At 37.0% G+C, this 14,936-nt stretch overlaps 1 protein-coding gene across 3 annotated transcripts in view; it reads left to right on the top strand.

Annotated features, from left to right (window-relative positions):
* Window positions 1-14,936, top strand: part of POC5 (POC5 centriolar protein) — a 42,253-nt gene that overhangs the window by 13,425 nt on the left and 13,892 nt on the right. For all 3 annotated transcript variants that reach the window (XM_081230824.1, XM_081230825.1, XM_081230823.1), the window contains 5 exons: window positions 2,492-2,697; window positions 4,581-4,757; window positions 6,788-6,892; window positions 8,704-8,883; window positions 10,335-10,488. In XM_081230824.1, coding sequence (XP_081086950.1) covers window positions 2,492-2,697; window positions 4,581-4,757; window positions 6,788-6,892; window positions 8,704-8,883; window positions 10,335-10,488 — 822 coding nt within the window. The remainder of the gene's footprint in view (window positions 1-2,491; window positions 2,698-4,580; window positions 4,758-6,787; window positions 6,893-8,703; window positions 8,884-10,334; window positions 10,489-14,936) is intronic.

Below are 14,936 nucleotides of genomic sequence, written 5' to 3'. Positions count from 1 at the left end.
TGCTGCAACTGCTGAAGCCCACGTGCCTAGAGCCCATGCTCCGCAACAGAGAAGCCACTGCAGTGAGAAGCCCGCGCACCACAATGAAAAGTAGCCCCCACTCGCCGCAATTAGAGAAAGCCTGTGTGCAGCAATGAAGACCCAACGCAGCCAAAAATAAATAAATAAATAAATTTATAAAAAATAAATAAAATAAAAAAATATATTTTGGGGGACTTCCCTGGCAGTCCAGTGGTTAAGACTTAACCTTCCAGTGCAGGGGGTGCAGGTTCAATCCTGGGTTGGGGAGCTAAGATCCCACATGCCTCGCAGCCAAAAAAACAAAACATAAAACAGAAGCGGTATTGTAACAAATTCAATAGACTTTAAAAATGGTCCACATCAAAAAAATCTTTAAAAAAATAAAATTATTTTGTAAGATGCCAGATACTACAATTAAGACAGGTTAATGCATTATAATGTGTGGCATTTTTTTTCTTAAAACTGCTAGATTAGAAGGCAGATTTTTTTTTAAATTTATTTATTTATTTTGGCTGTGCTGGGTCTTAGTTGCAGCACGTGGGATCTTCGTTGCAGCATGTAGGATCTTTTAGTTGTGGCATGCATGAGGGATCTAGTTCCCCAACCAGGGATCGAACCTGGGCCCCCCTGTGTTGGGAGTGTGGAGTCTTACCCACTGAACCACCGGGGAAGTCCCAAAGAGCAGATATTTTTAAAGACTTAATGGGATATCATTTTGGCCAATTTAATTTTTTTCATAAACCAGAACATTATTTCCCAACTTTCAGGCATCCATGTACAAACTTAATGACTTTTGTCCCATCTTTATACCACTTGTCCTATCATTTAGTGTTTTTCTTTAGATATATTCATTTTTAGCTTAAATTCATTTTAAAAGGAAAATTTATATCTGTCATTATTGATTATTGCATAAAAATAATATATTCTTGTTACAATTAGAAAGCAATGGTTAAAATAAATGCAACTAAAACAAAGTTGTTAAATTTTGATTGAATACTAGTAGTGATGATATGTTCAGCCTGAAGTCTGTTTTTTCTTTGTTGAAGGGTGAGATTAGTAAGTGTTAAAGAGGTTGTAAAAGCATACTAACACCAGACTGAAACTTTTTCTTTGACATAGAATAATAAAAATAGACTTTTCTTACTATGTGATTCAGTGTTATTTAATGTAAGGACGATTTAAGCCACCATATAAGAAATTCCTCTTTCCTTTAATTTTCTCACTTATAAATGGAAGACTTAGAGCCTCCCACATTCTTAAGTTGATGCTATTTTTTAAAAGGTGAGTATATATTTAAAAACAACAAAAAAAAGCAGAGCCATGCTTTTTCCCTGAGTGCAGGTCTAATTGTAGTAAAAGAGAATATTCATGTACTTTGTCATTCTGCCTTTTTCTTTGGGTTCCTTAACCATCTTCAGAACATGTAGGTAGTGTTTCATTGTATGACTAGCCTGAACCATTTTTTGATACATTTTTTTTTACACAAAATATATGTATTAGGGAATGATTTTCCCTTTTGCAAAGTATTCTGGAAAGATTTACTTTTAAATAACAAGTTCTATGGTAGATTATTCTTTGTTTGATACATTCAATAAGGAAAAGAGGAAAGCCCTTCAGTCTTGGTTATTAGAACCCTTACAGTAAAAGTGTGAGATACATGAGAAATTATGATGAATAGTCTGTAATTCCAATATTCATGTGTGATAAGATAGTAACTTTTCTATTTTTGTGCTTTTTAAAGATAGATACCAATTCTCTTTCTGGCTCTGGCTCTCACACCAACCGCCCCCACCCCATGTACATGGGAAGGAGGTGGGAGTGATGTACATATGTACATACATATATATAGATACATATATTTCTCACCTATATGTTGAAGGCTCACAGGGTGCCTTACAACTGAGTGTTTGATAAACTAAACTAGTCTCTTATAGTGTTGAATTTTAGTAGTGTTAAAACCCACCCCATTGTTTTACATAAAGTAATAATGACTTATATACAGCCACTCTGACCTTGGTCAATTACTTAACCCTTTCTAAACCTCAGTTTCCTCATCAGTAAAATGGAGATAATAATACCTTTTTCTTACAGTAGTGTGTATTATGAGCTAATCCTTATGACGTTTTTATTACAGGAACATAAGAAGCACTTAGTAAATGTTGATATGATGATGTGAATGATAATAGTTTCAGCTCAGGCTATACCTAGGTATATGAAACATCCTTATTTGGGATAGAGGTCATTTGTGGGTGGGGGAGGGAAGTGTAGGAGAATTCTTGTGCTGGTCAGTCCTAAATCAGTGACAATACTGAAATTTAAAATAGCCAGATTCAGTACACTGAAAGTCCATTCTCTGCATTTTCCTCAGCCTCCATAGATAACTGACATCTTGTAGGCTTCCAGTATAACTCCTTACCAATTTGGGTTATTTTCAATTTAGCTAACCACTCCAACTTTTCTTTTCTTCTAGGGTCATCACCAGTGTCATCCCCAAGGAAGTCACCTCACCTGGTTATGGACTTTTTCAGTTCGAATCTTTTAGCTGACTCTTCCTCACCAAGGTCTGATTCTAGTCCTGTAGATGCCCATGAAGTAGTTGGCACCGATTTTCTTATTTCCGATGAAAACCTTCAAAAGATGGAAAATGTGCTTGATCATTGGAGTTCAGGTCTTAAGGTATTACAGTGTTCACTTACAATTGTTTAATATGTAGTATAGCACTTTTGCTCTTGATTCCACTGTTTATTCTTCTTTTCTTTGAATTAAAAAGTTAAAAAAAAAATTTAGTTGCCTTAGATCAGTCCAGTGTCTTAAATCTATGCCTCTCAATTGTTAACATCCATATGAATCATCCGGGGATTCTGTTAAACGGCAGCTTCTTATTCAGTCAGTCTTGGCCATGGTCCAAGATGGTGCATTTCTTTTTATTTTTTTGAAATGCACATAGTTAGGCCTGTACCACTTATTAAAATTTTTTTTTAATTTAGTTTTATTTATTTATTTTTGTCTGCATTGGGTCTTTGTTGCTGCACATGGGCTCTCTCTAGTTTCTCTAGAGCGGGGGCTACTCTTCATTGCTGTGTGTGTGCTTCTCATTGTGGTGGCTTCTCTTGTTGTGGAGCACAGGCTCTAGGCTCCCGGGCTTCAGTAGTTGTGGCACGTGGGCTCAGTAGTTGTGGCTTGCAGGCTCTAGAGCGCAGGCTCATTAGTTGTGGAGCATGGACCTAGTTGCTCCGTGGCATGTGGGATCTTCCCGGACCAGGGCTCGAACCTATGTCCCCTGCATTGGCAGGCAGATTCTTAACCACTGTGCCACCAGGGATGTCACTAAGATGGTGTATTTCTAACAAGCTCCCAGGTGATGGTTCAGAAGCCATACTTTGAATAGCAAGGTTTTAAATAGTTGCTGGAACAGCTCTCCATGTGCTACTGAACTTCTTGAGATGTTTTGAAAGGCTCAGCCTGTGTGACTGAGAGAGACACCTATTGAGCCTTTCCCACATCGTACCTATGACTAATGGAAATGTCTCCTTTTATATGAAGCATAAGACCCAATTTTAGCAACATGGATTCATTTTATAGCCACTCTTATAGCAACCACAGTGTATAACTGATAAATCAATAAAAATTCATTTTTATTTTGGTGATGTTAGTGGCCTCTAAATAAAACAAAGTAATCCAGAAATGGCAGTTTTTCTGCTATTTAAAATATAATGGAGAAAATGACAGGTTTTCTGAAACATAGTTTGAGAAAACTAAGCTGAGTATTCACATATGGAGAAATTATGGTCATGAGAGTTTTGTGGCATCTATATTTTCTCCATTATTTGGAACCGTAAATTCTAGAAGTAACCTTTTAGTATAATTTCTATCATTTTTCTCCAGGGAACAGGTTTCATACTTCTGATCGTGGCGTTAAGTCCATTGGAGTAATGTACCACCAACCATTTAAAAATTGCCCTATGTTCGGTTAACCATACTGTTACCCAATTTTTTGATACTGTTATCCAATTTTTTGATAACATGATTATTTGGTCTTTTTATTTATGCCAGTCAGTAGGGTGAAAAGGGATCAGTCTTAGCAATTTGTTGTAAGGTGGCTGTTGTGATGAATGATTTGGAGGAAGAAAGCATCAACTCCAATGGTTTCCACTGTTCATCTCTATCTAAATAATATCCCAGTCCTGTGGCTCAGCCTAGGCCATAGTCCTGCATTTCCTTTTTGTCTGATCCACCTTGATATGGATATTTAAGTCCTTGAGTAAACAAAGGAACTGTTTATTAATGAATGAGACCTAAAAAAAATTTTAATGACACTAAGGTTTCATACAAAGTAACTTAACATAGGGAAAAAAATCATGTCCTTAGTATGGTGAATGTGAACTAGGAAGAGCTGTGACTGTTGAACTTGAAAATGTTTTCATTAGTGGATTTTTTTTAATAGGTCTTATGTTGATTGTTTGTTCTGATTTTTAAAAAATTTTTCTTAATTTCAGTGTCATTTTATGAAGCGGTATTAAGGAACAGACTCCTTAATTGTCAGTATATTTATTTTTCAGACAAACGTCATATCTGAACTAAGTAAATGGAGACTTAATTTTATTGATTGGCACCGAATGGAAATGAAAAAAGAGAGAGAGAAGCATGCAGCAGATATAAAACAGCTGTGCAACCAGATCAACAACTTGAAGGAGCTGCAAAAAACCTATGAAGTCTCCGTGGGGAGAAAAGATGAGGTCTTCTTTTTCATACTGCTTTTTAACTGAGATTCAGTAAATGTCTTGCTAGGTAATAAATGCCAGGAACTGATTGTTTACATCATTACAAGATACAAAGGGAAGATCATTTCAGAAACTGGTAGAAAAATAGATGCATAGAAATAAGATTTATTCTTCACATTAAATGTGCCAGGATCACGTCATTTTATCTTTGCCATCATGTTTGGTGTGCTTTAAGAGTGCACATTAAATGTGGGAACACTAGTTTTTTCTTCCCAATCTTTTCTTCCTAACTGCCCTTAACAGAATGTCAGGGAACCAGCATTACCCACATTTTCAACCATCCTTTCGGAGGGGCATAAGTATCCACATTCTATCTGTGATATGTCTTTATTCATTAATGAAGTCCTTCATTTTGTTGATAAGCACAAGAGCACCGTTTACTTCACTTTCTGTCAGCCTCTTAAGAACTTGAGAGTAGGGTTCAAATCTATGCTAATTTTGTGCTTCCCAACAGCACCTTGAACAAAGCAGATGGGCAGCAAATCTGTAGCTCCCCCAGGAGGATGGTGACCTTCAGAGAAGAGGGACTCACAGCAGATACCTCAGCTACTTGTCTGCAGATGCAGCACTCACTGTTTTAGTGAACTAGATAAGATTATCCGTTTTTTTAAATATACTTTTTTGGGGGTGTTAATAGGGTGCAATGTAAAATTGATCATTTTACGTAGTTTGCTTTTTTGAAACAATAGATACTAATGTCAGTCATTTTCTCTATTACCCTCAAAATTCTCTCCTAAGGTTTTAAAATATATTATTAAATTTAATTTTTTTATTTCAAAAGTGTCGCACGCAAAAAGAGTATATATGCATGTCCAGTTTTTGAAAATAAAGTGAACAGCCATGTGCCACTACACAGCTTAATGGACTATTACTAGTATCTTAGAATTCCTGCCCTTTTCCACTTTTGAAAATTATTTAAAGAACCAGAATGTCTCTCAGTAAATATGCCTAATTTACCAAATCTCTTTTTAATGGGTCCATTTTTAGATATATATTTCAGTTACTCAGTTCTTTATAAGAAAGAATATTATCTCAGGATTTAAAAGCCTTCATAGATTTTTTTTAAAAAAAGAACAGGAGGGGCTTCCCTGGTGGTGCAGTGGTTGAGAGTCCGCCTGCCGATGCAGAGGACATGGGTTCGTGCCCTGGTCCGGGAAGATCCCACATGCCGCGGAGTGGCTTCGCCCGTGAGCCATGGCCGCTGAGCCTGCGCGTCCAGAGCCTGTGCTCCACAACGGGGGAGGCCACAACAGTGAGAGGCCCACATACCGCAAAAAAAAGAACAGGAATAATATCACTGAAAAAGTACATCAAAGTGTAACAATTATTTGCTTTTATGAGTTTGTTGAATCCAGAAAATCATTAAACAATTATTGAGAAACTTCTAATCCAAGGTATTGAAGGTATTTAGGGACTAGAAAGATATTTTAAACCTGGTCTCTGCCCTCAAGTCTAGTGAATAAAAACATTTTGTATACGTAGTAAAACTCTCAAATGTATGGTTGTTTTTCTTGAATTAAATTCCAGTGATATTGGGCTTCCCTGGTGGCGCAGTGGTTGAGAGTCCGCCTGCCGATGCAGGGGACACGGGTTCGTGCCCCTATCCCGGAAGATCCCACATGCCGCGGAGCGGCTGGGCCCGTGAGCCATGGCCGCGGAGCCTGTGTGTCCGGAGCCTGTGCTCCGCAACGGGAGAGGCCACAGCAGTGAGAGGCCCGCGTACAGCAAAAAAAAAAAAAAAAAAAAAATTCCAGTGATATTAATTTTCAAATACTGTATATAAACATTTTATTGATTATTACCAGGATACACATAATGAAGATTTCTTTCCTCTTTTGTTCCCCTTTATTCACTGATAAGTAGTGTATTCATATGGGAAAGTTTTTTAATGAGGTTAACTGGATGAATACAATAGTGATCCATAAGTATTCTCTCTAGCATTTTTTGATATATAAAAAAACCATTTTACTAATTGCTGTTTACAGGTGATTTCTAGCTTGTCTCATGCCATAGGCAAGCAAAAGGAAAGGATAGAGTTGATGAGAACATTCTTCCGCTGGCGAATCAGCCACGTCAAATCCAGACAGGACGTAAGTGTGAAAAAGAAAAGCTGACTGACACTTATTAGACTTCTGAACTCAGAAACATTTAGAATCATGTATTAGAACTCTTGTTCAAGTCAAAGAAAGATTTTTTTAGTAAGTCAAAATGAATTAACAATTTAATGTTACTCTTGTTTTAAAGGAACTTGATTTTGGTATGGCTTGGGAAAAATTGCTTCTTATATTTTATAGACTTATTGATATATCATTTTCTGCTTCATAGTAGATTAATAAGGACTGTACCTAAATTACAGATGTCCTGGTGGTGGAATCCCCTTTAACAAATTTGACTTCAGATGTAATCACATGAATTTATCACCTTTAGCATATCATATGCTTCCTATATTATTTCTACTTCTAAAATGCCTGAATATATCATCTTCATAAAGAGGCAATACTATATTTATACATTATAAAATTACATAAATGTTTGTTGCATAACTTGCCTTAATAAAAATCAAAGAAATCCATGTCCATAAAGCTTTTTAAAAATTATCCTTAGTTTATATATAATTTAAACTTGAATATCTTTTATTTTAATTAAGGGAGCTGAATCAGCCCCATAGCACAGGGAGATCAGCTCGGTGCTTTGTGACCACCTAGAGGGGAGGGTGGGAGGGAGGGAGATGCAAGAGGGAAGAGATATGGGAACATATGTATATGTGTAAGTGATTCACTTTGTTATAAAGCAGAAACTAACACAACATTGTAAAGCAATTATACTCCAATAAAAATGTTAAAAAAAGTGAGCTGAATCAGTATATCAGTATAAATATAAGCTGAGAATAGTAAATTATTGGATCAGAAGTAGAAAAGTATGAAAGTATATATGTATCCCACAAGAAGGCAGAATACAGAGACTCAAAGAGTGTAGGGGATGGAGATTATATATATACATAATTTTTTTTATATATGATGCCCATGTGAGTCATGGAGTAATCTTTGTTCATTTAGTTCCAAGAGATTAATATTTAAGGAAAAGGCTGTTACTGTCATGGAATAGGATTTCTACTTTAAGAATACTTATTAGTGCTTTTTAAAAAAAATTAATCCTAATAGATTAAATCTACATTAACCATATTTAAAAGAGCTATTTAAAACTGAGTCATATTTTGAAAGTTATTTATTGGGTGACATAATGAGAATATGTTCAACTGTTAGTTGAAATAGTTGAAGTTGCCATCAGTTTTTGAATAAAAAAATTTTTTAAGAAAATCAAGAATTGGAAATGCTCCTTCAAAAGAATTTAAATTCATTGATAAAAGAAGAATAGCATATGTTCCTACTAGGATCATTTTGGTACTAAATATGATGGTAAAGTATGTAAATTAAATTAATCTGCTTATGGTGGTGGCCACCAAGCTGTAGAGAAAGCAGGGCCATCTGGAGCCACAGTCACCACCCTTTCTGCCTTCCAGCTCCTAGTCCTGTTTTCAGCTAAAAGGTCATGCGAATTCATAACCAAGATGGCAAGGGGCAAGTTAACTCATTTTCTTTCATTTGTTTTTTTGTTTTCCCCCTACCTTGATTAGTTGCATAAAGCAATGATGTAATGGATAAGAGCTTAGTCTCTGGAATGAGGCAAGGTTGGCTTTTCCCTTTCTGCCTGTGTGACCTAGGCAGGTTGCTTAACCTCTTTAAGCCTGTCCTCCCACCTGCACATGAGAAGAACACGATTACACAGTATTAAATGATAACGCATGTACCCTGCTTCCCACAGGCTTATGGTTTTTGTTACTACTGCCAGTATATTTTACCACTCCACTGTGTTTTTGAGGTTGTATATTACTTTCGTTTAGGTTTATGAAAGTAAACTAGCTGACCAGTACTTCCAGAGAACTTTACTGAAGAAAGTCTGGAGAGGCTGGCGGTCCATAGTACAGAAGCAGTGGAAAGAAGTGGTGGAACGAGCTTGCCAAGCAAGAGCTGAGGAAGTCTGTGTCCAGATTTCCAATGACTATGAAGCCAAAGTTGCTGTGGTAAACTTTTTTTTCACTTTTTTTAATAAAAATTAAAAAATGGGTAGCATCACTCACTGTTAGTTTACAGTTAGGGAGAGTAACCCATTTCTCCAATTTCATTCAGTGCAGTGTGGGTTCAAATGAGACTACTGGGAATGAACAGTACTAGTCAGACTTACAGACTTATTTGTTCTTTTAAATAGTTATAACTTTGACTTCCAAACCAGTATTAAATCTCTTGCATGTACATTTCTCTTGGAAATGTAAATCAGCCACAGATCCTTACATCTCTAAGAAAGCATACTTTCTTAGGCTTCTTTTGGCCTTTATTTAGCCAGAAATAAAGACCAAAAACAAAAGTGTTTATCCTAATGTTATTTTAAATATACTATGTTTTTATAAGTTTGGTATAAAGTGGTTGTATATAAACTGAAGTTATTTAGACTTATAACAATAATATTAACATTGTTTCCATGGGAAAACGTTTGAGACCCAAAATGAAAATAAAACCATACTAAAGAATGCAGTAGGCCTCTTGAAATCAAATATTAAGAGGAAAAAAATTTTTTTCATCATTATAACACTATATCTTAATGTTAAAGTTTTATTATGCAAATAATTTGCTGGAATTGAAAATGACATGCAAAAAATGCAGTCCCTTTACTTTTTTTAATTTAATTTTTTTTTTTTTTGGCTGCATTGGGTTTTCATTGTTGCGCTGGGTTTTCTCTAGTTGCGGAGAGCGGGGGCTATTCTTCATTGCGGTGCGCAGGCTTCTCATTGCGGTGGCTTCTCTTGTTGCAGAGCACAGGCTCTAGGCGCAAGGGCTTCAGTAGTTGGGGCGCACGGGCTTAGTTGCTCTGCAGCATGTGGGATCTTCCCGGACCAGGGCTCGAACCCATGCCCCTCGCATCGGCAGGTGGATTCTTAACCACTGCACCACCAGGGAAGTCCCATGCAGTCCCTTTAGATTTGGTCTATGGGAAAGTGTTGTACCTAATGGCACTTTACACTTTAAATTTTATAGATAACATCTAGTTAAAAAAAGAAACAAAACTGTTACTGTTGCAGGCATTTTGTTTTTTTCTGAAGGGGTGAGGGCTGTTTGGGGCTCTTAATATATTTTGTTTAGTATCCTACATAAAAATTTTATGGTGAGAAATAACATCATTTTGTATAATTAGAACACATCAGTCAGGATTGGGACTGGTGTAAAATTCCCTTTGTTTAAACCCTGACTTTATGGTTAGGAATGAAAATGGTTTATTGATGGAGACAATAGAGGTTAGATGCATCTTTTAAAATAAATTGAGACACAGCAGAAGAGGTATGTGGTAGAGTGATTTTAGTATTTCACACAAAAATAAATTCACAGTATAAGTCTCTTTTTAAAAAAAAAAAAAACAATAGATATTCTTCCTTGTGTCTCAATTTTTTTCTCTTCTTGTTAAAAATTTTCCTGATTTTAGTTATCTGGAGCTTTGGAAAATGCAAAAGCTGAGATCCAGAGGATGCAGCATGAAAAAGAGCACTTTGAAGATTCCATGAAGAAAGCTTTCATGAGGGGGGTGTGTGCATTAAATCTTGAAGCCATGACTATATTTCAAAACAGAGCTGATACAGGTTAGTATTTTAAGATTCTCTGCCTACTTTCAAAAAGGATTTGAGGAGATTTCAATGATTGGTGTGGTCTGCAGTACTAATTTTCTGCAGTACCTATGTCTTATCCAGGCACTGCTATTTTTAATATCATGGTGTTATATTCAGTTTTAAATCTGCCATGAAAATTCTCTCAGTCATGGTTACTTACAGTATCTTATATCTGATCAAGTAAACTGTTAACTCAAGTATTTAGGCTCAATGTTATAATAATGCTTTGAATGTATAACATTATTTTAAGGCTCTTTTAACTATAATGGTAATGCCTTTAAGTATAAAATTTCATTTGTTTATTTCTAAGTAGCCAAATTCTTTAGACTGTTTTCATTATTAAATATTTCTTATCTATTCATGGTTTCCCATTTTTTAAAAATTGCTTGTCTTCCAGTGCAAGAGAGTCCTCAACTAAAACTCATTTTCAACAAATATACATATAGGCCTATCTACAGAAGTTGAGTAAAATAATTCTATGTCAAGAAAGGTCCATGTATTGGCTAGGATCTGAGTGGCTTTTGTCATCCACATGGCTTAGAACAGCTTTGTCACCAATTTACAAGGAGGCCTATTTTCCTCACTGGGTTTTAGTTTTCTTCTCTGAACAAAGAAGATAATATAAATCTTCCTTACCTGCTTCATAGAGGGTTCTTGTGAGAATGCAGTGAAATATAATTGAAAGCACTTTAAAAGACAAAAAATACTTTAACATGTAAGAGGATACTCCTGATATAATTATTGCAGTCTTAAGTCAGCCTCCAAAGTTTCATGTACACATTGAACATTTTTGCAGTATTTCCTCATATTAAATCCTGTTTGAAACTCAATTTATTGAGACAATTTCATTTTGTACCATCATTAATATGATTTCAGTCCTGTGAATAACTTGTCTGTGCTTGTTATGCCCTCATTTTAAAGCATCAACAAACAGTTTTTATTTCAATTGTGCACGCTATAGATGGTAGTGAGTTAAGGCAAATCGTTTTCTTTCTGAAGCAGTCATGGTGTGTGGCCCACATGCAAGTTAGAAACTTAGAATCATAGAATCTTGAAGCTGAATGGTTTATCTTGCTAATACCCAAATGAGTACTTGATTTCTCTAGTAAATCGTCTTTTAATTGAGTATTAATGCTAAAAACAAACTTACCATCCCCAATGATTGGATAGTCTGCTTTCAGTTGTAATTGTTAGCAAGTTGTATATATTAAATTGAAGAATTTGGGCTTCCCTGGTGGCGCAGTGGTTGAGAGTCTGCCTGCCGATGCAGGGGACACGGGTTTGTGCCCCGGTCTGGGAAGATCCCACATGCCATGGAGTGGCTGGGCCCGTGAGCCATGGCCGCTGAGCCTGCGCATCCGGAGCCTGTGCTCCACAACGGGAGAGGCCACAACAGTGAGAGGCCCGCGTACCGCAAAAAAAAAAAAAAAAAGAAAAAATTGAAGAATTTAATTATCTACTTGTAACAGATACTGGGTTTCACAAGTACAGTGAGAAATTATAATCACTAGAACTTGCTACATTCAATTGCAAGAAATCTATTTCTCGTAACCTACTTAAGAAGGTTACGAATTTACTTAGGACAGAGTGTTTTACCACCTTAATAAATTTACCATCTTAAATTTTAAATTCAAATACAGCTATGTCTCTTACAGGCAAATATCCATAACAGGACTTGGAGAAAATGTATTCTGGTAATTATACAACATGATTTATTTTGCTCCTGTTGCTTTTAAGTCTACTGTCATCTGCAGCTAATGCCAGATTCTGGGATCCCAGCTGTTTTCAGTGGCCTTGTACTTTGCTTTGTTTTGTTTTGTTTAATTTTGGCCGTGCCATGTGGCATGTGGGATCTTAGTTCCCCAACCAGGGATCGAACTTGCACCCCCTGCATTGGAAGCACGGAGTCTTAACCACTGGACTGCCAAGGAAGTCCCCTTGTGCTTTGTTTACCATAACAATGGGGAATAAAGATAAATAGGACTAGTAAGACACATGTTAGCAGTACACACTAGTGTTGATGGAGCTACCAAAGGCAAAAGTTCAGTGTAATGTAATGCTGGATTTGCTCTGTGATATTTGTCTTGTGGCATTTTAATAACAGCTATTAAAATAATTTTTTTTTTTTTTTTTGCGGTACGCGGGCCTCTCACTGTTGTGGCCTCTCCCGCTGCGGAGCACAGGCTCCGGACGCGCAGGCTCAGCGGCCATGGCTCACGGGTTTAGTTGCTCCGCGGCATGTGGGATCTTCCCAGACCGGGGCACGAACCCGTGTCCCCTGCATCGGCAGGCGGACTCTCAACCATTGTGCCACCAGGGAAGCCCTAAAATAAATTTTTAAAAATTCTCACAAGAGGGACTTCCCTGGTGGCGAATGGTTAAGAATCCACCTGCCAATGCAGGGGATACGGGTTCGAGCCCTGGTCCAGGAAGATCCCACATGCTGCAGGGCAACTAAGCATGCATGCCACAACTACTGAGCCTGCGCTCTAGAGCCTGTAAACCACAACTACTGAGCCCGCATGCCACAACTACTGAAGCCCGTGCACCTAGAGCCCATGCTCTGCAACAAGAGAAGCCACCGCAATGAGAACCCTGCACACTGCAACAAAGAGCAGCCCCTGCTCACCACAACTAGAGAAAGCCTGTGCACAGCAACGAAGACCCAAGGCAGCCAAAAATAAATTTTAAAAATAATACATTTATTAACAAGAAAAAAAATTACTTCTGGCCCCCTTAAAACAATTTTTTTTTTTTTTTTTTTTTTTGCGGTACACGGGCCTCTCACTGTTGTGGCCTCTCCCATTGTGGAGCACAGGCTCCGGACGCACAGGCTCAGCGGCCATGGCTCACGGGCCCAGCCGCTCCGCGGCATGTGGGATCTTCCCGGACTGGGGCACGAACCCGTGTCCCCTGCATCGGCAGGCGGACTCTCAACCACTGCGCCACCAGGGAAGCGCCAAATAATGCTCTTAATTCATGACATATAATCTACCTGCAAGAACTCATTTCTTTTACAGTATCAAAAGTGAAGATTTAAAGCTGAGAGAGTTCAGCACCACCAAACCAGCTTTACAGCAAATGCTAAAGGAGTTTCTCTAGGCAAGAAACACAACAGAAGGAAAATACCTACAATAATGAACCCAAAACAATTAAGGAAATGGGAATAGGAACATACATATCAATAATTACCTTAAATGTAAATGGACTAAATGCTCCCACCAAAAGACACAGATTGGCTGAATGGATACAAAAACAAGACCCATATATATGCTGTCTACAAGAGACCCACTTCAGACCTAGAGACACATACAGATTGAAAGTAAGGGGATGGAAAAAGATATTCCATGCAAATGGAAATCAAAAGAAAGCTGGAGTAGCAATTCTTATATCAGACAAAATAGACTTTAAAATAAAGACTATTAGAAGAGACAAAGAAGGACACTACATAATGATCAAGGGATCGATCCAAGAAGAAGATATAACAATTGTAAATATTTATACATCAAACATAGGAGCACCTCAATACATAAGGCAAATACAACCATAAAAGGGGAAATCAACAGTAACACACTCACAGTAGGGGACTTTAACACCCCACTTTCACCAATGGACAGATCATCCAAAATGAAAATAAATAAGGAAACACAAGCTTTAAATGATACATTAAACAAGATGGACTTAATTGATATTTATAGGACATTCCATCCAAAAACAACAGAATACACATTTTTCTCAAGTGCTCATGAAACATTCTCCAGGATAGATCATATCTTGGGTCACAAATCAAGCCTTGGTAAATTTAAGAAAATTGAAATTGTATCAAGTATCTTTTCCGACCACAATGCTATGAGACTAGACATCAATTATAGGAAAAGATCTGTAAAAAATACAAAACATGGAGGCTAAACAATACACTACTCAATAACGAAGTGATCACTGAAGAAATCAAAGAGGAAATTAAAAAATACCTAGAAACAAATGACAATGGAGACACGACGACCCAAAACCTATGGGACGCAGCAAAAGCAGTTCTAAGGGGGAAGTTTATAGCAATACAATCCCACCTTAAGAAACAGGAAACATCTCGAGTAAACAACCTGACCCTGCACCTAAAGCAATTAGAGAAAGAAGAACAAAAGAACCCCAAAGTTAGCAGAAGGAAAGAAATCATAAAGATCAGATCAGAAATAAATGAAAAATAAATGAAGGAAACGATAGCAAAGATCAATAAAACTAAAAGCTAGTTCTTTGAGAAGATAAACAGAATTGATAAACCATTAGCCAGACTCATCAAGAAAAAAAGGGAGAAGACTCAAATCAATAGAATTAGAAATGAAAAAGGAGAAGTAACAACTGACACTGCAGAAATACAAAAGATCATGAGAGATTACTACAAGCAACTCTATGCCAATAAAATG

The sequence above is a fragment of the Mesoplodon bidens genome (assembly GCF_964165515.1).
Source record: "Mesoplodon bidens genome assembly, chromosome: 4".
Lineage (NCBI taxonomy): Eukaryota > Metazoa > Chordata > Mammalia > Artiodactyla > Ziphiidae > Mesoplodon > Mesoplodon bidens.
Note: the sequence above shows the minus strand (reverse complement) of the source record. Positions and strands in the feature narration are given on the sequence as shown.